General features: G+C 37.4%; 1 protein-coding gene across 4 annotated transcripts in view; it reads right to left on the reverse strand.

Annotated features, from left to right (window-relative positions):
- TBC1D32 (TBC1 domain family member 32) overlaps positions 1-14,092 on the reverse strand; it is an 80,056-nt gene extending 65,964 nt beyond the window's left edge. The window contains exons 1-13 of one of the 4 annotated variants that reach the window (XM_039384370.1): positions 13,899-13,983; positions 11,594-11,748; positions 8,540-8,701; positions 7,177-7,354; positions 6,512-6,583; positions 5,236-5,361; positions 4,283-4,361; positions 4,051-4,151; positions 3,903-3,964; positions 3,269-3,413; positions 2,498-2,557; positions 613-727; positions 216-353 (exon numbers count right to left, since the gene is read on the reverse strand). In XM_039384370.1, the coding sequence (XP_039240304.1) occupies positions 216-353; positions 613-727; positions 2,498-2,557; positions 3,269-3,413; positions 3,903-3,964; positions 4,051-4,151; positions 4,283-4,361; positions 5,236-5,361; positions 6,512-6,583; positions 7,177-7,354; positions 8,540-8,701; positions 11,594-11,748; positions 13,899-13,967 (1,462 nt within the window). In that variant the 5' untranslated portion in view covers positions 13,968-13,983. The other 3 variants (XM_027751773.2, XM_039384371.1, XM_039384372.1) reach the window with 3 other exon arrangements.
- Between the last annotated feature and the right edge of the window lie 9,431 nt (positions 14,093-23,523).

Here is a 23,523-nt window from a genome sequence, read left to right on the forward strand (position 1 = left end):
AAATTAAAACTAAATACATAAACGATCTACTCAACCACATCCATCAAAGATTAAAAAACTACGTAGGTGCTCAAAATTACCTATACCAACTTTATGAAAGCTTCCAGGCACAAAATTGAACAGAATGTTGTTCTACAATGTCCACAACATTGGAATGAAAACATATATCAAGTATGGATGAAGTGTTTCTCAACAGGTTCCAACCCTCCCCTTACCTTTTCTATTTTTCAGCTGTACAGGAAAGAGATTCTGGCCTTCCTTATAGATCAACAATCTTCCTAAGAGGCACAGTGAATGAACAAAATAGATGTACTGCAATTCTTGTCCAGTGTAAGAAAAATTCTGCTTATCACCTTTAACAATAAAGCAAAAAAATTAGAAATTTACTCTTTTAGTTTCCTTCACAGTACCTAGTTACTACCTGCAATACAAGTGGATCATTTCGTATATAAAGACAGCTTAAGTAACTAACCACTGCTACTAGTGTCCTCTCAAAAGACAGTCATATAAGATTTTGGGAAGAAAAACAATGGACGCAATGTCTTCCTCTCGAGGGAGCACGTTCAAAGACCTAAAGAATGTGGATATATATGCATATTATGCGAGACGTACAAAGATACTCACTGCAGTGCTGTGAGTGGAAGAAGCCACTGACTTTGGAACTTTTATTACCTTCTGCCTTGCAAAACTCAAAATAATCAAAACATTGCTGGACAGCTGCATTAATCTGTGGAATAAAGCACAAAATAATAAACTACTTGATATTTTACAATAAACTCATTCTCTCTTTACGCAAGTACTGTCCTTTAAGACAAGAACTTAAATATCCACTTTAATGACCTCATATTTCGGTGCTTTGGATGGCTTAGCCACCAGGAGGCAAAATTTTAAAGGGTATTAAAATACACTAACATTATTATTATCATCACATGACAAGCATTAAGACAATCTATGAAAAAGAGTACAGAGAATATGCAAGTGGTTTGAGAAGCCAACAGCAATCTGTGATTTCCATATTGTCATTACTATGGAAGATTTTCATTTTCCACAGAGAAAAACTCTGTCTTGAATACACTTACTAAACTGTAAGTTTGGTTGCTGGGTGCTGACAGTGATATTACTTACCTTTGCAGAAGTGGCGTATCATTATCATACCATTATAATCTTACCAAGGTATATAAAAGTTTAAAAATTATAAGCATGGTTTTAGCAAGGAAACACAAAGCATATTGTTCTAGTTCCAGCTGGCATTAAGCTCATTTATTCTGTTTTCTTATGATCTGAGAAGAACACTTACATTTATTACAGTTTCCAGCTGCCAAGATTTATTCACAAGTGTAAGTAAAATATACAGACAAGCACAATAAGAAAAAAACCCAAACTTAATCAGGTGTTTACCCTGTGCTTATATATTAGATTAGACTATTCTGCTCATAGACTTTCTATTATAAACTCTTTGTTGCATGGAACATGCTTTATTCTATGCTCTGTTCTATGCATACAGATAAACAAAATAAAGATCTTTTACAGTTGTCTGTATCCATTTCTCCCATCTTAAGATTTTATCAGTCCCATATGTTTTACATTATATTTCATTTCTATTAAAAGATTTTACAAAACATAGGTAAAGTCCTGTCTATATGAACGGATCTCGTATCCGTTTGTCTTATTGAAAAAAAAGTCATTTCCATCCCAGTGTAGAGATCTGCCCAGACAAAATATTTCACAGGATTAACATCTATATTACTGAATATATTTTCCCATTTTGATTTATCTTGCTGACATTTTGAATCTTTAGTGCTTCATATGACAACTCAAAGAACACAATTGTGGTTTTTTTAGTCTCTTTCCATCAAAAATCCAAATAGAGCAGAGTATTTATGATATTTTTTCATGCACCATTTCCCATTTTTATGCATTTTTGGAAATAACTCTAATTCTAATAATTCTAAATATGAATACAACATAACAAACAAATAAATAATAATCCTACTTAAACACCTGATATAAATATGCTGCTCACATACCCCTCTCTGCATTTGCAATCATTCATTTAAGGAAAGACAAATATGGGACAGAATAAAAGGAAAAACGTTTGTTCCAACCACATTGTGTAAAAGAAGAGTAAGTTGCAAGTAAATTTGCCTTGCTAAATCATAGAATCATTGAATGGTCTGGGACAGAAGGGATGTTAAAAATCACCTAGTTCCAAACTGTCACATGAGCAGGGACAGGGACACTGTTCACTAGACCAGGTTGCTCAAAGCCCCATCCAACCTGCCCTTGAACACTGCTAGGGATGGGACATTTACAGCTTCTCTGGGCAACCTGTTCCAGTACCTCCTCACCGTCACAGCAAAGAAGTTCTTCCTAATAACTAATTTAAATCTACCCTCTTACAGTTTGAAGCCATTACTCCTTGTTCTATCAATAAATTTTATTTATAAAATATATATAGAATATATTATCAATAAAGTATATTAAGAGAAGTACTTACCAAGGATTTATATTTCTTTTCCAAAAGCCTAAGTACCACTCTTCTGCTGTAATATGCATGCTTAAATGACAAAGAAGATGTAATGTCAACTGCAAACATGTTTTGCTTTTTAAACAAAAAAGCAGACATTTTGATCTCTGATTCTTTTCTATTAGGGATCCTGTGCACAATACATACTCAATGTATTGAACTCCAGCTCATGCAAATCAGTATTATACTCAACTGAGACTTTTGTTTGCAGTTTGTTTCAGATGACAAAAAAAATTACGACATTAGAAAAAAGTGTAGTAGAACATCCAGTAAAACAGAAAAACAATAACTACTGAAATGCTAAACTATGTGTTTTGACATTCCCATGTAAATCCTAAATTATAAGTTTACACATGGTAGGCTGCAAAAAGTTCCAGTGTCGACTGGAAGTTAGCAAGTTGTGTGCAGTGTGTCATATATATCTGTACTTTCCTGCTCATCACTTCTTCCAGAAAACTACTTCTATCCTTTGATGGTTGTCAGTCAATTATACCAAAGGGACTGAAAGCACAAGAAATACTCAGAAATTCTGTGCAAACTAGTAACTGAACAAAAATTGAGGGACAGAGTAATATTAAAAAGCAGTGGAAATAAATGTCTAAAAACACCTCAGACTTTCTTAATTACAGTTCCTGGTATAAGTTGTTATAGGACACAATAGGTCTGTGATATCATAACTCAGACTTGTCAAAATATATGTTAGACATGAACGAGTTGCTGAGTTGGGGATTTTTTGCTTACCGTCCACTTTTTAAACCATACTGCTTTGATATCTAGCAGAGCCAAGAAGTACACGGGACCCAAAAAATCTGGACAAGCAGGATGATTAGGCTCGTGTTTTACTGACAAAAGTGACAAGGTACTCTCCACTACATCTTCCATGTACCTTATGACACAAATAGGAAAAAATGGACAGAAACCAAAAATTTAAGTCTTTCCACCAGTAATATTCAGGACAAACTTCTTGTAAAACCTTGTTCAGATAAATCATAAATATCAACAATATTAACTTTATCTTGTAGGGATATTAATTCTTTGTAGTACCATAAATAAAACTAACATGCATGTATAATCTCCTAAATTATTACATCTTTTGTAAGTGCTAAATATTACTCTTGTTACTTTTACAACATCCACATTATTTTTTTGCTCAGAAGTACGTAGAACACTTCAAAAGCTAAGTAAGCAGCTTAATATGACTACTGTGCAATTTCCCTATTCTAATTTTCCCACTCTATATTTTTATTTCCCCTATTGTCACTGACCAGCCATTGTACATCCTGTAATCAACACTTTGCTAAAATTACATGCGTCTAATTATATGTCAAAAATGATTAAATTCAGAAACAGTTACATGGTTTTGAAGGTAACATACTTTTCTGGATGCCGAATCCAGGAAGATGGTGCTTCCTTTTGGTACTCATTTAAAAGGCGAACCTGAAAACATAATTATTAAAATTAAAAAATAAGTATTGCATGATGTTTCAGTAATGATAAAAAAGGTACAGAAAGTTCATTTATACCTTTTTAAGTAAACGATTTATATCTGTGTTAGATACATCCAGACCAGCTGAAATACGAAGAGAGTGTTCTCCAGAAAGAAAGTACAACTCCAAGTGTCTTGCTAAAAAAGAAAACAGAAAAAAGAAAAAAACACTTTACCTCCATGACAACAGTGACAAAGCAGACTGTATTATACTGATTTTCAGGAATTACATGAGTCGTGAAGTCTGAAATATAATTAAATGCACATACCTAAACTTGTATAGACTTCTCTTGTCATATTAAATGGTGAAGAAGAAAAGGTTTTTGCATAGAACCTAAGAATTTTCTCCTAAGGGTGAAAAAGCAAGCAATGTATTAAATACTCATGTAACTGTGTACTACAATTGCAAAATAATTAATATGCATTGGCATCGTTCTTAATATTACATATGACTCAGAAATCTGTAGAGATGTTAAATATGTTTTATAAAAACATACATCACAGAAATACCCACAGTCCAAAGGAAATTTTACTCAAATACTTTAACTGACAGCACCAATGCAAAGCCTCACTGAGATACAAAGAAGTAGCTCAAGGAACGCTATTCTACTTTTTCATTACGCCTCAGAAACTTGTAATTAGCACTGTTTTAAAAGAAACTGTAGAACTAAGCTGAAAGAGAAATATATGACAACAGCTGGGGCAACTTTCCTATCTATTTTGTAATTATTTTAAAATTCAAAGAGAAGAAACTAATTTTAATTGACATAATAAATAATCTAAAAGCAGCTTAAGCAGCTGCCATTTTTTTCATTATCAGTGCCTGTGTAATATTACTATGTATCATTTTCTCATCATCATAGAGCATAAGCCTGACTTAAACAGAAAATATTAACATGAACTGTTTTACAGAATAGTTTTGTCAATTTTTAACATGTCTTTTTGCTATAAGAAAATCAAACCTCTTCATTCCCATTAAAAGATATGGAAATGAGTGCCTAAATATTCTATCGAAAACCTGTTGCAATCCTTTAAACCAAGACTTACTGGAATCATGTAGTTCTTTCACTTAAAAAAGTAGTTTATGTGACCCATACACAAATAATAAAATGTCTTGAGACCCTGCTGGACTACCTGTAATACATATGTAGCTTCTTACACCTCTTCATTACTCTTTACTATGGGTACATATCTGATAACTATATAGAAAACATTTGCTTACACTGAACGTTGCATCAGGATCCGACAGAGAAATCGTCAGATGCTTACGCAGATTTGGCCAATTCTCAGAGCTCAGTATATCAGAGGGGGGGGCAAAGCACAGCATCTGCAATGCTTCTTGTCGAACCTGAAGTGGTCAAAAAGACAAACACGACACGTCCATTCAGAGCAACCTCTCAAATACATAATTTACAATATAATTTATAGGAACGAAAGAAAGAACAGAACCTGGTTGTAGAAGAGATAAGGAATTCTAGAATACTTATCTTCTGCTATACTTTTTATGGTCATTTAGACAAAACACTACATCACTGAGGGGAAAAAACATGTATTTGGGGAAGGAACAAAACCAGTTTAAATAGGTTTTCAATACTGGATGCAAGGTTTATGTTCTGCTTTCTTCTTGTAATCAAATATTTTGTTATCGGCGAATATAGCTCTCTAAATCTGTCAGTTAAGGGAAGTGGACACTTCCCCTTATTAGACATTACTTTTTACTGCTGAATTTTCATCAGTATTGTATTCTAAATATTTTTACGTTAACTTTTCACGGTTCTATTCACAGACGACTGTAATCTCTAGTAATTTATTTCATCTTACTACAACAAACTACAGGAAATTTTAACAATATTTAATAGCATCAGACTTTTCACCTGGCTTTCTAATAAAACTCAATCACAATGTATATACCAGTTCCTACCTACTATGCTTTTTTCAACTGCCAGACAATCCCAAACAAGCCGTACTGAGACAGCATGCTCAAACTGGTATCTCTCCAAGTTTCTAAAGTAGCAGCAGCTGGTGCTGATTGCTGGTTAGAGACACAAATTAATACTGCCACTGACAGGAAAGCAAACCTAACTTGGACTTTATACATTCCATCTGGCAGTAGCTCGTCGGCAAATCAGCAGGCATCTCTCTGTTGTGATAGGGGTAACTCAAAGGGCAGTACGGAAGTTACCAAGAAGGGCAAGGGACACATATACAGGACAAACTTTATTTCTCACAGAACAACTTTTTTCAAATTAAAAATGCAAATCTGTAGTACATAAACTTCTAAAAAAAATAGATACCTGCTGCAACACTACTTTTTGAACCACACAGCTACAAACAATGAAATACTGCACTGCAGAGCAATTGCTGCACTGAAGCCAAGATACATGAACCAAAAAAGTTTCCACTTATTAACACAGCAACTCTTATGTACATACAGTCTGTTCTCCAATATGCCATAAACATTCATTTGTATTAACATTTCATTCTGCTTTTAAACTCACTTCCTTAGGCTGAATAGGGTCAAGCCTTTCTGTGAGCAGCTGCAATTGTTCTTGACTCATGAACGCATAACTCTGCAACACACATTATAAAATGATCATCAGTATATTTCATTAAACTGAACAGTAGAAGATTAAAATCATCAGTCTTCCTGATACCTAATTTACTTTTAATAATTAGAACTTCAACATTTTTAGTAACTTAACAATAAAGTCAACATTCAAAATGTTTTCTGCTGTTTGCCCAAACTTAAATTTACCACAGTGAAATTAGCATTACACATTTTGCTTTGCTTTACTCGAAGTTTCCTGTATCTTCATAAAATCCCTTACAATAATTTATTCAATAAGCAATATAGCATAGTGCAGTAATCTGGAAATGAACTGCATGTAATTTGGTTCCTAAACTAAATGAACAAAAAGTTAGATAACAGTGCATTTACCATTAATTTATCTTTTGCTATACAATACTTGGATAGGTACTGCAAAGCAGATGGCCATCATATTAACCTTATCTAGCATATGCTGCCTAAAGGTTAGTTGGCAAGTGAAAGAAAGGTAACTTGGAAGATAGGAAGAACGAATCTTTTTCTAGGGTTGTTCTCAATCTTCACTCAGTTTAGCAGTACCATGCTTATTTCATAACAAAGAAAGAAAACACACTGTACTTGGTTGAACGAGGAGTCACTGTCAGAACAGTTGTCTGTAAAATAGCCACTCTGACGTTCTTTCTTTGTTTTACTATCCAGTTCTTTATTATGCATCCGATCTTCTTCAAATTTGTTAATCAAAGATTCTACCACAACCATCATGACATTCTTCAAAGCATGCATCATTTCTCGGTATCTTCAAAGCAAAGATGATTTTAATATTAAAGAACATAAAAATCACTATGTAAAAAAAAATTGCTAAATCATAAATAACTGAATATGACATAAAGCTAATTGGACCTAAACTCACTGAATTTACAGAAATTAATGAATACCAACTGCAAATCCAAAATGCGCAACAAAATATGTATGTACCTTAAATGTTTCAGATAACTGTATCTTAAAATTATAATAAAATTCCTTTTTTTGTCCTTCTAAAACCATTCAATGAAATACCACTAGTATAATTCTGTTCTGGGATGTTAAGAAAGAACAATGTACATCCACCAAAAGGGAGGATCTGTCCCTGAGAAAACAGGACAGTTCTCATTTTTGTTACTGTTTATGTTTCTTCTAGTTTCAACATCCAATTTTTCTTCTGCTATAAGCCCCAAGCAGACTCAGTAGAAGAGAACTCATCATCCTGATTCAAGATCTTGATTACAGGACACGCACACAAAATAATTTTCTTTCAACAAAACCAGGGGTTTTCTAACTTACATAAATTGAATAATATCCACAGGGAAACAATTCAAAATAAAAAATGCTTCAGGAAAACATCCTATTGTAAAATGTTGATATTTTATTTCAAATTATTTGTTTACTTTAAGGTTACTTTTACTTATTCCAGTCATCAAAAATATGAATTATCATATTGTGCTTTAATATCCTCCTGTCAAATTAAAAATATGAGATACAGACATATTTAGTTCACTGGAGTTTCTTCTACCAATTTTAAGGAGCACAAGAACTCTAAGGTCCTGATCCTTGAAACAAAATGATACAAACAGCGTAATTTGAAAAACAGTCACCCTAAGACCTATTTTCCAGGTGAAAGTAAAAGCCTTGGTTTTTTTGTTTTCTTCCTCTGCAACACATAAAAATGACCACTGATGTTAAAATCTTAAATGCTACAAAAACTTCACATATTTGCTATCAGAGTTTTTATGAAATAGTTCATAACCTTAATTCCAGTGTGAGACTAAGTGTGACAAATTGCAATGTAAGGTGGGAATATCTGAACTGCTTAGCACTGACTTTTGTTACAGGTTCAGAATTATTACTGGTTCAGATTTTATTTTTTCAAAATGAGTTATGGAAAAGAGAAAGGATGACTAGGACCAAGAAGAAAGAGAGTTGTGAATTACATGTATATACTCACTCTTTTGATTCACGGGTCTTCTTAGTAAGATGTTGGACAAGCGTGTCATAGCCAGATATTTCACTCTGATTTTGAGCAGAAGTATATTTTTCTGTTTCTTCTTCAATCACAGGTCCCACGGTATTTTTTATATATTGTCTAAGGTATTTCACAAACTCATAGCTGCAAGAAATACACAAAATTATAATGTAACAGGTATCCTTGACTTTACCGTGAAACATTTTCAACACGACACCAACATTCATTATCTCCTCCTAAGGCAGACCTGTTACTTCAAGGAAAAGGTCATGGTTTACATAGAACTACACTTCAACAGTGAACAAAAACACATTAAAGTCTGATTTTCTTCAATATGGTAATTACCAGCATATTGCAGGAAGAAACAATACCAAACAGTAAAAGTCCACTCAGAAAAAAGAGTAAGGTTTTGTAGATAAAAATCACAGAATATCAAGAAATTTCAAATTTAAAATTCCAAAGGAAACATTACTTGGAGCATCCTGAACATATCACTGTCCTTCAGTATAGCTCTCTGGTATTATTATTTATGTGTTATGCACACAAGATTAAAAGAAACACAGAAAACTCAGTTTATAAATTAGAGCAGATAAGCATATCTAAGGCTTATGAAATTCTACATGTCTTAACAGTATGCAAAAGATCTCAGTCAAACTTACAAAACTGCCATCTGTGATTACGTAAGGAAATTAGCACTCTTATGGACTCTTATGATCAGATGCTCACAGAAACTTGTGAAAACAAGAATGAATAATCAGAATTGGATTTCCAACTAAAGACTCTCCCTGAGTCCTCCATCTCCGTGTTAGCTATAGGTATTGCAACAGGGTATATGTTTTTGCAGTGACTGCTGCACTCTGAAATACAGAGCAATCACATCATTATTCATGCCACTAAGTTTATGTCTTCTTGATGTCCTAGTCTAGATCTTCTGTATCATTCTTCCTCCTTAGAAATATTTTGTAACAATTCAGTGTTACAGCAATGACAGATCTACTTCTTCACATGCAGAATCAAGTCAGACTTATCTGGTGGGGCTTACAAAGGAAGTATGATGAGGGTTGGTGTTAAAAAACCTCTAATCTAACAGAAAATATGCTACTTATATAGTTTAAAATCCTCAATTCAATTTTCCTTTTTATTAGTTTTCTGAGGATCTTGAATTTCTGTCTTTTCTGCATCTAAGTGGGAACAAAGGATAAAGTAAGGCCTCAAAATCTGGTAAAATTACTGAGTCAAAATAAGCATGAAGCAGAAACAATGCTGATCAAAATGCTAAGCTGAACTAGAGTATTGGACAGACCAAAAGCACACAGTACTAACAAGGAGCTTGCAGACTTGGTGCATGAGTTAAGAATCAAGGAGAAAATTTCTTAATGGCCTCACTAAGAAAGCACCACAGAACTTCTCTGACCTTCCGTGAAAACCAATGTGCACTGCTGTGGGTGATGAACGAGACAAGAATACCCCCAGAACTATTCCAGCACCAAAGAGTAACGCTCATGGTCTGCATTTAAAGCATCATTTGATTTTCCATTAAATGTAACATAAAACCATTCTCATGAAAAGAAAATATCTTTAGGACCGCCATATAATATAAGAATATAAATATATAAGAAAAAAGTAATGGATGTCATGGTTTCACTGTTCTAAAGTAAAAAGCTATATAGGCATCGTTTCCACCAGCTATAGAATTTACTTCCCCAACCTGGCTATTCTCCTATTATGTTCTCAGAAGAAATATTGACAGAAGTAATTTCATGGGTTTTTTGTTGTTTGAGTTTTTTTATTTTACATACCTTCTTTTAAGGAAAAATGTTTTTCTTTCAAAATTACACGTAACTTTCAATTAGCATCATCTTTGATGTGTTTATAACCAAGTCCTTTTACTCTCATGCTTGTCACCCAGGAACCTGGTGCTCAAAATTCACAAGAGTGCCAACAAAAGCATCACCCAATACAATTTGTAATACAAATTAAAATTGAGCTAAAATACGTTTTAAAGAATCTTCAGAATGCACACAAGTTTCAAAGGTTTAAAATTATAGTGAAATTTTAGATAATCCCTAGTTCTATTTCATTTATTTACTTTTACCTAACTTCTACCACCGACAAAGCAATGTTAAAAACTACATAAATTTAAGAGAATGAAGGTACTGCCACTTCTGAAAAAAACTGTCAGGGAACGAGCTTTTTCAGAAGCCGTCACATGGCAGAGCTCTGGGCCTTATTAAAATGTCTTCAACATCATTTCAGCTCGATAGTCTCTTGGCTTGTCATAAAATGCATACTGAAAATCTCCGATGTAGTAAAAAAATAATCAAGTTAGAACATCACAGAAAGAGGAGTGTGTGCTCCAGAAATCTAGATCCCATGTAAATGAGGTCATACTGTCAAGTCTGATTTAACAGAAGTGTGATGAGGATACATTTCTGCTTTATTTAAAACATAAATTAAAAGAATAACAAGATAAGATAAACATGTTCAGTTCATGATAAGTTCAAGATAAGACAAACATGTTCATGATATACATGATAAAATTAACATGTTCAGTAATATAGGCCAGACGGAACAATCAAATATGAAAGCCAAACAGTCTTCTGAAAATTTACTTTATTTTGAAAAACAAGATTATATTGTCTAGCAAGTGTCAAAACCACTGACAGCCTTCAGTGAGGATTTCTTCTTGCTCCTCTTCATGTGCACATTTAATAGATTACATGTGTACATGCATCAGTTGACTGCTTGGTAGTTTTGTAAATTCCTCTCTCATAAACAGCTCATAAATTACTGTTACAGTTAACATATATTACCAAGAGTGGAGGGAAAAAATGCAAACCAGAAAAATGGCAAAATTAATTTTATTCTCTAAATTAGCATCATCTGAGAGTTGATTATTGACAGTTGATTATTATCTGTATATATAAATATATACATATTTGCAAAGCAATATGAAATGCAGACGTTTCCCAAGAATGATACAGTTTAGCACATATCACCTTCTTCAGAAAACTAAAAAGAGCAAAAATATTTTACTTGTGAAAATTCTCATCCGTTTCCTCCAAATGCAGGAGAATCTCTTCTGCACATTCTACTGATGGGGCTCCAGTGATTTTTTCCTTTACGCTCTGCAGCAACTGTCTAAGCATAGACTGCAATAGAGCTTCATCTTCACTTGTAAAGTGAGACATCTGTAGAAAACAAATAGAAGAATAACAAGCGCTCATAGTTTAGGGGTTTTCCTCCCCTCAAGATGCTAAGAAAAGCACAATTCCCTTAAACTACCAATTTTTTCCAGTTATCAACAACACGAGATTTTCTACCAAAAGACACAATCAGAGAGGGAAACTTCACACAAAACAAAATAATCAAATCAGTTTTAATGAAACTCCTGAAATTGTAGCACAATATTCTTAAAAGAAATATCACACTAAGAAAAGTCTGAATACTCCTATTTGTAGTTGCTTGAGGACTTGCCCATCAAATAGTCACAAGACTACACTGTAGGTTAAAAAAATAAAAAGGAGGGAGAGTTTTACAAGAGTAATGACTGTATCTTAATAAGAAAACTCTACAAGTCTCTCAGCTGCTTCTCATCCAGTTCTGATTTTTGGATCCCTCTATTCAGAGTTGTTGCCGTGTCCATGACTGAAAGTGCTGTCAGCTTCTGAAAGGGCAGGTGGAATTATCAGACCTGTTTAACTTCCCTGTGGTAATCATCTGCAGTGACCTGACAGAGTTCTGTCAAATTAAACTTCATCTACTGGGAAAAACTGGGAGGAGCAGAAGCAGTGAGAAAATGGAAACATCTGTCAAGTCCAGAAGACAATCAGTTAAATTCTCAAGGGTTGCAAAAAAAAAGACAAAAGCTCGATTTTGATCTTGATTAATTAATTAACCAAAATTAAGGGCTTAAACATCATTATATGCCAATGAATAATTTCAACCCTCAGTGGGAGTTCTAACTTATATGTTTCTAGTAGAGACCTTTGACTTTTTTTTAATTAAAAAATCAAAGACTTTCTAAGCACCTGTGAATAAACAATATACACACTTGGAAGAGACAATACAGTCAATCACAGCTTCAAACTTAAACACTATTAACACACAACCCCCCCCCAAAACACAAAAAAAGCCCAACCCAAAGCCATATAGCACCAGCTGGTGGAGTTACCTCTTATGAAAAGTAATAGTTCACCAAGTTAGCAGTTCTCTGTAATAAGTAGTGCAGTTGCTGAACATTTTATTTTGATCAAACATAATTCAATATTAACTCAATCATCTTACCAGAAATAGCATTAAACTAAATTCAGAACAAACAAACAAAACACTGCAAATCCCTTGTAATATACTTACCCCCTTGATTTGCTGTCCTCTTATAAATTAGAATCTCAGGATATAGTCTATATAAACCTTAATATTGGATAATATCTTAATCCCCTGGGGTAAAAAAATCACTTAGTATTCTGGTATAAATAGGCATTTTTAAAAGTACAAATTATCCAGATACTAGAAAGCAGTCGGTGCAAAGCCCCACTGAAATTGTTTCAAAGAGACAAATCAAGAGAATATCTTCTTTAAAAACTCTTGACTTATGTAATCACTAACAGAGATACTTATCTTACATTCGTAAAGGTTTGTGGTTTGTTGTGTTTGGTTTTCTGGTGTTTGCTTTGCTTTTTTTTTTTTTTTTCCCCCAGCAGGCATATCCCCCATTCAGTTTCCTGGCAACGTTTAAATGATGGTTTTCTCCCTAAAAAAACCTTACCCAAAACCCACTTTAGGTAGTCTTTTGCAGGTCAAACTCATTTTGTCGGCACTGCCGCACAACTGCAAATCCCGCCCTCCAGCCCACGGGACGATCCAGAAGCGGCCCGTTTATCCTTACACAAGCCTTTGCTTGAGTAGGGCAACGAAAAAAAGGAGTGGCAATTTTAGCAACAAACCAAAGACAGCAGTTCCCAGAATACGAGCAGGGCGAGAGAATTCCTACCCCCTCTCGAGCTTTATCGCCGGCCACTCAGCTGCGCACCAGTTCTGGGCAGCAACCAGCATTCTTAGGGCAACCCACGTACGAGCAGAGCAGCCGGTCTCTTTCAAAAGCGTCGGCACAAGCTAAACCTGGCCAGGTGCTCCTGTCACGCCGTCGCTGACGGCGCGGTCGGGCTCTGCCAGGGCGCCTCGGCTGTCCGCCGTCCGCGCCGCGCTCCCCCCGCCCCGGGAGCCCCGCACTCCTGGTTCCGCCCAGACTCCGGGGTACCGCCTTGCGCGCCCCTGCCCGGCTCCCTGGCTCTGCCCGGCTCCCTGCCCGGCTCCCTGCCCCCTTCCCGGCGGGAATCACCTCGCGGCGGCGGCAGCCCTTGGCAACGGTGGCGGCCGCTTCCGAGTCTCGCAGGACCCCTGGTAACATCGCGAGAGGCCGCAGCCCGCCTGCTCCCGCCGCCGGGGGCGGGGGGGCGCTGCTGCTGCTGCTGCGGCGCGTCGCTTTGAGGGTCTCGGTAAAGTTGTGGATCTGGGATACGTTTATCCGTAAGGGTCTCCCCACACACTCAGTTGCTGATAACATGGACCTCCCTGTCTCCAGGCTGGTGTGTCAGGGCTCCTGTCTGTCCAGTCCGTGGTGGCCCCCTGGTTTTCCGCTGAAATCGAAGGAATACAATCATGCTGTTATTCCCAGTTTTTATCAGTAGGGAAGCAGATTGTAACAATAAATAAAATAATGAATGGCGAGGTATTTTTCGGTGCTCTATAACTCTTCATCTCCTCCTGTGACGAAGGAAATATTACCAAAAAAAGAGCAAATAGTATTTTTTTCTGTTCAACAAATAAATGCATAACACAAAACAGCAACAGCAGTTTGATTTGGAATCATTCCCTATTTGTTCAGATACAAAAATCCAGAATTTAGTTATAATAAAAATTCATGTTTGTCAGTGCTTTCATGTAAGGTGATACATTGTACATTATTATCCTTGATTCCTACATTTTTCTAATGATTCAGATAATGTCGGTAACGCTTCGCTTCCATGATGACATATTCCTTTAATGTTAATCTTCCACGTAATGCTAATCCTCCATGGTGATATGTTCCTCTAAATGGATCTGTAGCCCCTTCAGTTAACAGAGCTCTACCTCAGTGTGGGGATCCACTTGCTCAGTAGAACTACTGGTATGTTGGGGCCAAGCATGTAAACGGCAGTATTTCCGCCAAAAAGTGATGATTCAGGAATTGCAACATAAACCTGTCTCACTGCTTGTTCCTCATCAACAAGACTTTGATCACTTACAACAGAATTGTTGTGGTACCTTTAACACTGATCTCTTCAGTGCTTTGAAGTGGCCAGGGCCCTCAGGTACCCATGAAACAAAACTGGAAAAATTGTCTGCTGACTGCTGCTTGCAAGATCTTCGGTACACTCCCTAGAGTCCTGTTAGCTTGGCCATGCAGTCTCTCCATCTTCTATAAATTCACTGTTTGGAATGGGCTACAAGTGACAGCATCTTATTCCTCATCCATGCCAGGCGCTTCTTTCCCAAGACACAGTGCAGTTTGTTTCTTTTCTGTCCTCATACCTACTTACAGGTGCTGTGGTACAACATTGCTAATTTCTCTATCACTTCACAAGTGCTGATTCAAGCAATAACATCTCAGTTTCATAGCTGATATGGAATAAAGAAATGCAATGTACATAGTGTTCAGTCCTTAGTCAAAGAGCCTTTAGTTTAACATGCCCTTCCTATCTTATAAAACACCCTATAAGAAAAATTGCATTTGTAGTGGCATCACAGCAAGATGTCCTCATGGTACCTGTGGTGTTTCTGAAATCCTTCCATTCCTTTCTACCCTCTTTCACCTTCTGTATTTCACCCATATTCGTTAGCCACATGTTTGCAGCAGTTGTAAGCTGGGGCCCTTTCTCATGAGCAAAGCTGGCTCAGATGCCATTTGCCATGACCATTACAATGCATCAAGGCAGATACTCTGTGAGGGTGATACTGCAGAGTGAACAACAGTATTCTGAAATGCATTATGTTTACACAGATGGAGGTCAGTCATATGAGAGAGGTTTCAGCCACTGTAAAATTGCTCATGTGGATTTCACACTGGTGAAATTCCATTCTACCTTACACTAAGACATCCTTCTCATTGGTAAAAATATTCCAGATGTTCACTCCCAGTTGTCCAAACAGGAAAACCTGGCTCCTAACCCCAGCTCAGGAAGGCATGAGATAAAAATAAGTCTTCTTAAGATTTCAACATTGCTAGAAAGTCTTAGTGCTGACTTCCATAATTTTAGAAACTTAGAGGAAACAAGAAATGCACAAGATCTTAGAATGTGTAGCATATGATATAAGCAAAGTTCCAAACTGTGAAACATTATGGGAATGTAATTAAAGTGTTATAGAGAAGTTTAATTTAATTTAAAAGATTCTCTCCCCATACCTTGAACATATGCCAGTATTTGAATTACCAGTTTATTACAAATTTCTGTAAATTTAAAATGTTCCTGCACTGTCTCCAATGTGGCAGATCAGAGAGGAGAAAACTGTGGAAAATAAAGGAATCTTCTTTACAGCTAATGGTAGTAGTGGAAACAGCTGATCTTGGTGCTCATGTCATTACACCAGGGATATAATTTCTCTCCTGTCCGTTTGCTCTGTTCTGACTCTTCTCTTTTTCTTCATTGTAACTGCCTACAAACCCACCCTTTTTTGGATTACACTAAAAGGTCTGGAGAGATTCTGATTTTATGTAGTTAGTGGACAGCCATTGGTTTCTCCAAGAATGTTTATCTAAGACTTTCAACAACTCCATATGTAGGACCTACTAAAGGAATTGGGTTCTAGTATCTAATAGAATAATTTAGCATAAGCAGTATGTATTGAAATCCCACTTGAAACCTTGCCTTGGCTGATACAGTTTTCAAAGGAGTGTATATCAACTAAAGAGGAGGGCAAAGTACACTTGACCAAAAAAACCCCAAAACAAAACAAAATCAACTTCCTCTACTCCCATTTCAGAGCTAAATCAAGACCAGAAGGAGCCAAGGTATCCTCACTTTAGAGTTTCACAAACTAGGACTAAAATGAATGTCCAGAAAGGAGAAGTAAGTGTGAATTCTGGTTCTGGAGGTAGCACAAGAAGCCTATACCACCTTTCTGCACCCTCTGACAACCCTTAAGCAGTTCTTAAGCCTCCAAGTAAAAGATGAAGACAATTTATCAACCCTTTTATGACCACTGTGGCATTTGTTGCCCTCTCACATCACATTCATGGGAGTTTCTCAAATCTGGAGGAACAATGAACATGTTTTGAGACTTTACTAGATCATAATCTAATCATAAATATCCAAAAGGAAACTGCTTAAAATATTACTGCTGATGGGAAAATCTTTTTAAATAATCTCCAAAGGAAATTTTCTGTTTTGGAGACCATCTGCCCTTTCCTCCCTGTGCACTCTGGGGAAATACTAGCCCATTGCTAGATGTTTCTGTTTAAACAAACACTAAGGAATTGGTGAGTAAATCGTCATGAGGTTTGCAGGCTGGATCACTTCGTACTATCAGCTGCACTTGGAAGACTTGTGTTAAAACACATCCATAGAGAATTTACATCAGTTCTGTAACAAGGAAAAAAGTGTCATGACTTTAGTCTAAAGTTACATCAGATGACTTCATATGTTCCTATTAAGAGCTCAACTGATATGAGATGCATGTAAGCTCTAACAGGAATCAAAAAATAAAATTTGGTCAGTGTGCTTATTTTGTAATTAAACTTCAGTTATGCTGACATTTCAAAAAGACTGAAGAGCTTACATTGCCATTCCTGATCTCTTTTTTCTGAGAAGTGAGAAACTGGCAGGAAATCGATAGGACTCTCACACAACATTGTAAAGCACCCACTTGATAACAGCCTGTCCACTAACAATCAGGAATGTTATTGATTAAAAATTTAACTTAGTGAATATATAGGCACTGATTTTTCCATCTGTATTTTATAATGCAGTTTTCAATAGGTGCTCTGTTTGTGGTTGGAAAAGTAACCACTGGAACTGAGGTTCAGTGCAAGTAATAAAATTTTTACTGTAATGCTAAGTAACTCCCTCAAAGAATCAAAGACGAAATAAGCTTCATTGACAATATATCCAAATGCCAGTAATGTATTTTTCTTATCCACAGCTCTCTCTCGTTGAAACTTCAAGGAGATAAGGACATATGTGTCACTGGCTCTGACTGTTCTTAGGCAAATCTCTTAACACTGGACTTATGTCTTTATTGGTAATTAAGAATAGTACAATTATCTTTATATACTATTATGAAAATTAACTTTACAGAAGTACAATACAATAACCAAGTGGCATCATAAATCTCCAATTTATTTGCCATTTCTTTTCTACATAATATTTTGGCCTTTTTTTATCATGTGTTTCCTGAAGGTGGCAGCAATATTCAGAAGTTGTGTGGATGTCTGACTTTTGAACCTATTGACCTGTAATACAGCATTTATTTCAATGTAAATGTATTTGTATTTATGACCATTATGCTAAAATCAAACTTTGATGACATAGATATTGTGGTTGTAGACATATAATGTACAATATCACTACAGAATATGAAAGAAATTACGTTGACCTGGAGTGATAGAATTGCTTATTCTTTTGCCCAGTAAAAAATCAGAAGCTAAAGGAATATTCCCAAAGTATTAAATGTTTTTAATTGACAATTTACCATTGCTTGCAGTTAAAATTATCCATTTCATTAGCTTTAATGAAGTCTGTATCATACACATTTTCTGAAGTGAACTGTTAGCTCATTTGTAGGCATTACATTAGCACTTCAAAACACTGCAAATAGTATGTGTGATCACTGAAGGAAGATTATAGTCTATCTGTAGGGTTCCTTTCAGTTCCATTCCTCCATTTGATCTTAATCATTTAAAATCACTGCTGGAGTCACTCAGGACAACTATCTCTAACCAGCATTGCAGGGTTTTAATTGAAAGAGAATCTATAACACCTCTCCTTTTGCCTTAGATGTAGTACACTGCACTATTGTGAAATGTTTTTTGCTACTGAGGTAAGGCAGCTACAACATTAGAAATAGGAACAATTTAGAGAACTCTCTTCTCCTTTCATTTTGCTAGCAGTTGTCTGCACAGGGATTTGCAGATCCCAGATGCAATCTGAATGGAGGATCATGTAAGCATGCAAAGACATCTCTGCAGCAGGGCTCTCCTTCCCTTTGTCTTGCACTCCAGACTCTCATGCCTGCAAGCCTTCTGTCAGCTCCAGGTCTGCTCCCACAGTGCATCCAGGACAAGGGCCCAAGTACTGGTACTGCTGCCCCAGAAACACCACTCTGAGAAAGGGCTTCTCAGTAAAAGAGAGACATGGAGCTCCTGTAGCAGGTCCAGCAGAGGGTGATGAAGGTGATTAGAGGATGGGAGCACCTCACTTATGAAGAAAGGCTGATGAATTTGGGCCTGTTCATCGTAGAGAAGAGATATCTGAGAGAGAAACTCATCAATATATAAAAATATCTGAAGGGAGAGTGTCAAAAGGAGGCAACCACGCTCTTCTCAGTGCTGCCAAGCAATAGGATAACAGGCAATGAGAAGAAATGGAAACACAGAATTTTCACCTGCATATGAGGAAGTGCATCTTTACTGTGCAGGTGACCACAGGTTGCCCAGAAGTTGTGGAGTCTCCCTCACTGGAGATATTCAAGAACTGTCTGGATGCAATCCTGTGAAATGTGCTCTAGGGGTCCCTACTTGAGCAGGGAGGTTGGACCAGATGACTTTCAGTGGTCACTTCTAACCTTACCCATTCTGCGATTCTGTGAATTGCATTGCTGCCAATGGCCATGCTGCCAAAGGAGGTGCAAAACTTAGGCAGAGGCTTCCCTGTGAGTCTTCACTGATTCAAATGGACTTCCCAAATCCTCTCATACTTTCAGACCTGAATGTCTCATCCTTAGAGAAAAGTAAGGAAGGAACTGCAGTTTTTTAAAAAAGTAATCTCCCCTCCAAAATGTGTATGGAATACAAAAGCTATAATTTTAATTTATGCTGACAGAATTTATTGCACTGTGCTTCCTAAGGAGTTTTCTCGGCAAACCTGGCGGTCTTTTTAGTAGTTGTACATTAATATTCCTGTGCCTTAGGATTGTCAGTCTTTCTTCTTGTCCTTACCAATGACTTTCTGCGCTACCTTGTGTCCTGAGTGAAAAGGGTTTTCCCCTGGAGTTGGGAAGTGGTCAACTCCAGGGGGGTGGTGTTCTTGGTGTGGAGCCAATCAGAGCTGTGTTTTCACTCCTGTGAAAATCAACATATTGCAACAAGCTGGAAAAGAATTGAGATGAGGTAGTTGGAAGAGAAGTAGCCATGTTTTAGGCCACGAGGAGAGAGGGGCCAGGAGCCCCACTGGGGGCTGAGGCCCCCTAGCCCCAGCTAGGGGCTGCAGGAACTCGGAACAGTGTTCAGCAGAGCAGCACTGAACAGAGAGTTGTGGCTGAAAGCCAAAAAAGATAACAAGCAGCAGAGAAGGCACGGAACCAAGCTGAGAGACACAGAGCTATCCGACAGAGAGAGAGAGGACTAAGCTCAACAGAGACTGTTTGGGGTGAGACCTGACTTTACTTTCCCCAAACCTTTGGAGACCCTCTTTTTGGAAGAGGAGGAGGTGGACTACCACTTGAAGGGAGTCCTGAAATGCAGAGATGTCCTGGAGCTGGACTGGGCCAGCCAGGAGGAATGCAGGGGGGAAGAGGCTTTCCCCCATTCGCCATGCTGGCAGTTTGAGACAGAGCAAAGGAGCTCTGTTGGAACGCTTGGGGCAAAACCTGAACTGAACAGCCCTGAATGTTTTGACTCAGGAGGAACTTGAATCCCCTGAGGAAGGGACTGTCACGAAGATGCCCTACACTTCATGATATGACGTGGTGAGGCAAGCCTGTCCCTGCTATTTCAGTCCACGAGAGAGAGACCTTTGGCTGGGTGAGAGGAAACCCCTGTGTGGTAATGAAGAGAGAGAGAGAGATATTTTCCAACTATGATGGAGTGAACCTGCTGCTTGGAAAAGATTGTGCTGTCTTGAAAGTGATTCTCTTCTTTTCTTCTGAACTTATATTTGGAGGGAAAGGAGGGATTTGATCTGTACATATATATTGTTTTTACCATAGGAGAGATAATTAGAATTGTTGTATATAATGTATTATAGTATGTGTTGTGTAGTAATAAATTGGAATATAATTCCCTTCCCCCCATACTGAGTTGTGTTATGTCTGGAAAACCCTCTCACACTGAAACAAATTGTGGGGGGAAGGGGGGATTTGGGACTTGGAGATTAGAAACTGGATTTTTGGGGCTCTGAAACCACCACACCTTGAAAACCAGTACTTTGATATCCTGAGGTTGAATATCTTTATAATTGCTCAATTTTATCTTCATCTTTTGTACAGTATCGCTGAGGACACTTCCTTCAGATTTCCTCCCAGGATTAGCGTTAATTCCTGCACCTGCCACATTGACATTTCAGAATTCATTCATCAGCTCCTCTGAGCTGCTGATGTGGTATTCTGTTGCAAATACTGACTGCTATTCCTTTTTTGCATTTTTGTCCCTCTTGGATTTCCCTAAAATATGTCATTGCTATCGCTTCCTTTATTACACCATATATACCACAAAGCCTGTGTAAGTGGTTTTGTGTTAAGCCGTCATACCTTCTCTAACCTCTGTTTCCCATCTGTCTTCTGAAAATTGTATCCATCCAGATATACTACAGCTTTCCTTACACAATGGCTTATCCTGCTACAGTTCTGAATCCCAGCATCAAACACAAGACAATTTCCTTCCTGCATCATCAACCAAGCGCTGTCTGTAATCTTAGTATTTGCAGGGAGTCAAATACTTGAGACATTTGCTATGTAAGCTGTTGCTTTACATTCTCTTGTTAATATAAGTTATAGTCTGCTTGTAAGAGTTTCTTCTAGAAGTACTGATAAATCTAGCCAGATGTGACGCACAGAAAACTTTGTTCTGTTCATTTTTGGTATGTTGTAAAATGCTTGAAAAGTAAGCAAATCATGCTCTTTGCTGCTTATTTAAAGCTGTACTCTTTGTAAGACAGAATTTGGCCCATCCTTTGCAGTGCTTTATTCCTCTGTGTACTTTCAGCAACATGAACTGTGTGCTTTGTTTTTCAAATATTTTGTGTCCTAGCAAACTGTGACCTCCTCAAACATCAAAGTGATGTTTTAAAGAAATAGTAAAAGCATTGCTTGGAAACAACACTGTTTATTTAAACTCCAGAAAACATTTGTTTTTACTTTTTCTTTTATTTTGCTTAGATAATGTCTGTGATCCTAAGAGAATTTTACATCCAAGAAAAGTTTTTGGAGCTTCTCTGAACAAATATGATTTCTGACATAAAGAAAAACGGGTGAAGAAAAACAGAGTCCTGAATGTCTTCATCCACGAAGAACGGTCTTTTAATGAAAACTGAATTTAAGATTGTTGTGTAACAGAATCTGTCGTACCATGGAATCCTATTGGTAACAAACAGACATTTCTTAAGATAATGAATCTAATTTCTTTGGAGTAGTAAAAAAATATATGTTACAATTTTGCGTTATTACGGTCAATATGTCACCCTCATCTCAGTATAATTCAGTGAATTGTAGTGATAAGGATGAATGTGATTCTGGAAATCTGCAAATACATTTATCTGACATGAATCACAGAATCATTTATGTTGGAAAAGACCTCTAAGACCATCAAGTTCAGCCTTTGACCCATCACCACTTTGGCAACTAGACCATGGCACTAAGTCATTTCTTGAACACTCCAAGGATGGTGACTCCACCGCCTCCCTGGGCAACTCATTCCAATCTTTAACATCCCTTACTGTGAAGAAATTCCTTCTGATGTCCAGCCTGAACCTGCCCTGGCACAGCTTGAGACTATGTCCTCTTGTCCTGTTGCTAGTTGCCTGGGAGAAGAGGCCGACACCCACCTGGCTACAATCTCCTTTCACATAGTTGTAGAGAGTGATAAAGTCTCCTCTGAGCCTTCTTTTCTCCAGGCTAAACAACCCCAGCTCCCTCAGCTGCTCCTCATAGGACATGTGCTCCACACCCTTCACCAGCTTCATTGCCCTTCTCTGGACCAGCTCCAGCACCTCAATGTCCTTCCTGAATTGAGGGGGCCCAGAACTGGACACAGTACTTGAGATGTGGCCTCACCAGTGCTGAATACGGAGGGACAATCACTGCCCTAATCCTGCTGGTCACACTATTTTTGATACCAACCAGGATGTTATTGGCCTTCTTGGCCACCTGGGCACACTGCTGGCTCATATTCAGCAGCTGTTGACCAGCACTCCCAAGGCCTTTTCTGCCAGGCACCTTTCCAACCAGTCTTACCCCAGCCTGTACCACTGCATGGGGTTGTTCTGACCCCAGTGTGGGAGTCAGCAGTTGACCTTGTTGAACCTCATACTACTGGCCTTGGCCCATCAATTCAGCCTGTCCAGATCCCTGTTCTCTTCTTCAGTTCAGAAAACTCATCTCTTCCATTCTTTTTTTCCAGAGAACCGCCTTCTCCATTCAGGTAATTGCACTTATAAATACCTGTTTGGGGCAACTGCCAGAGAAAAACACACAGTGAGTCCCTGTTCTCCTGAGTCAGAAGCTTATTTAAATCAACAAGGTAGGACTTAGGTCCCTTGATTCAGAAGGTATCTTTTTTCCAGACTTGTAAATAGTCTTATTTACTACACCAGACCTGCAGTGTGCAAGTCAGTGCTGCTGAAAGGGAAAGAGCTGTGATTCTGAAGTGGGAGAAGTCAGTTCTTGATGATGGGTGTTGGAACCTCATAACTTGGCTTTACAGTCAAAGAAAATGGGAGTATATCCTGTTTTGATATGGCTGAGTGTAATCCTCATCCCTTTCTCATCTGTCAAAT

Source organism: Pipra filicauda, unplaced genomic scaffold, assembly GCF_003945595.2.
Source record: "Pipra filicauda isolate LSUMZ 115617 unplaced genomic scaffold, ASM394559v2 scaffold349_size1355687_pilon, whole genome shotgun sequence".
Taxonomy (NCBI): Eukaryota; Metazoa; Chordata; class Aves; order Passeriformes; family Pipridae; genus Pipra; species Pipra filicauda.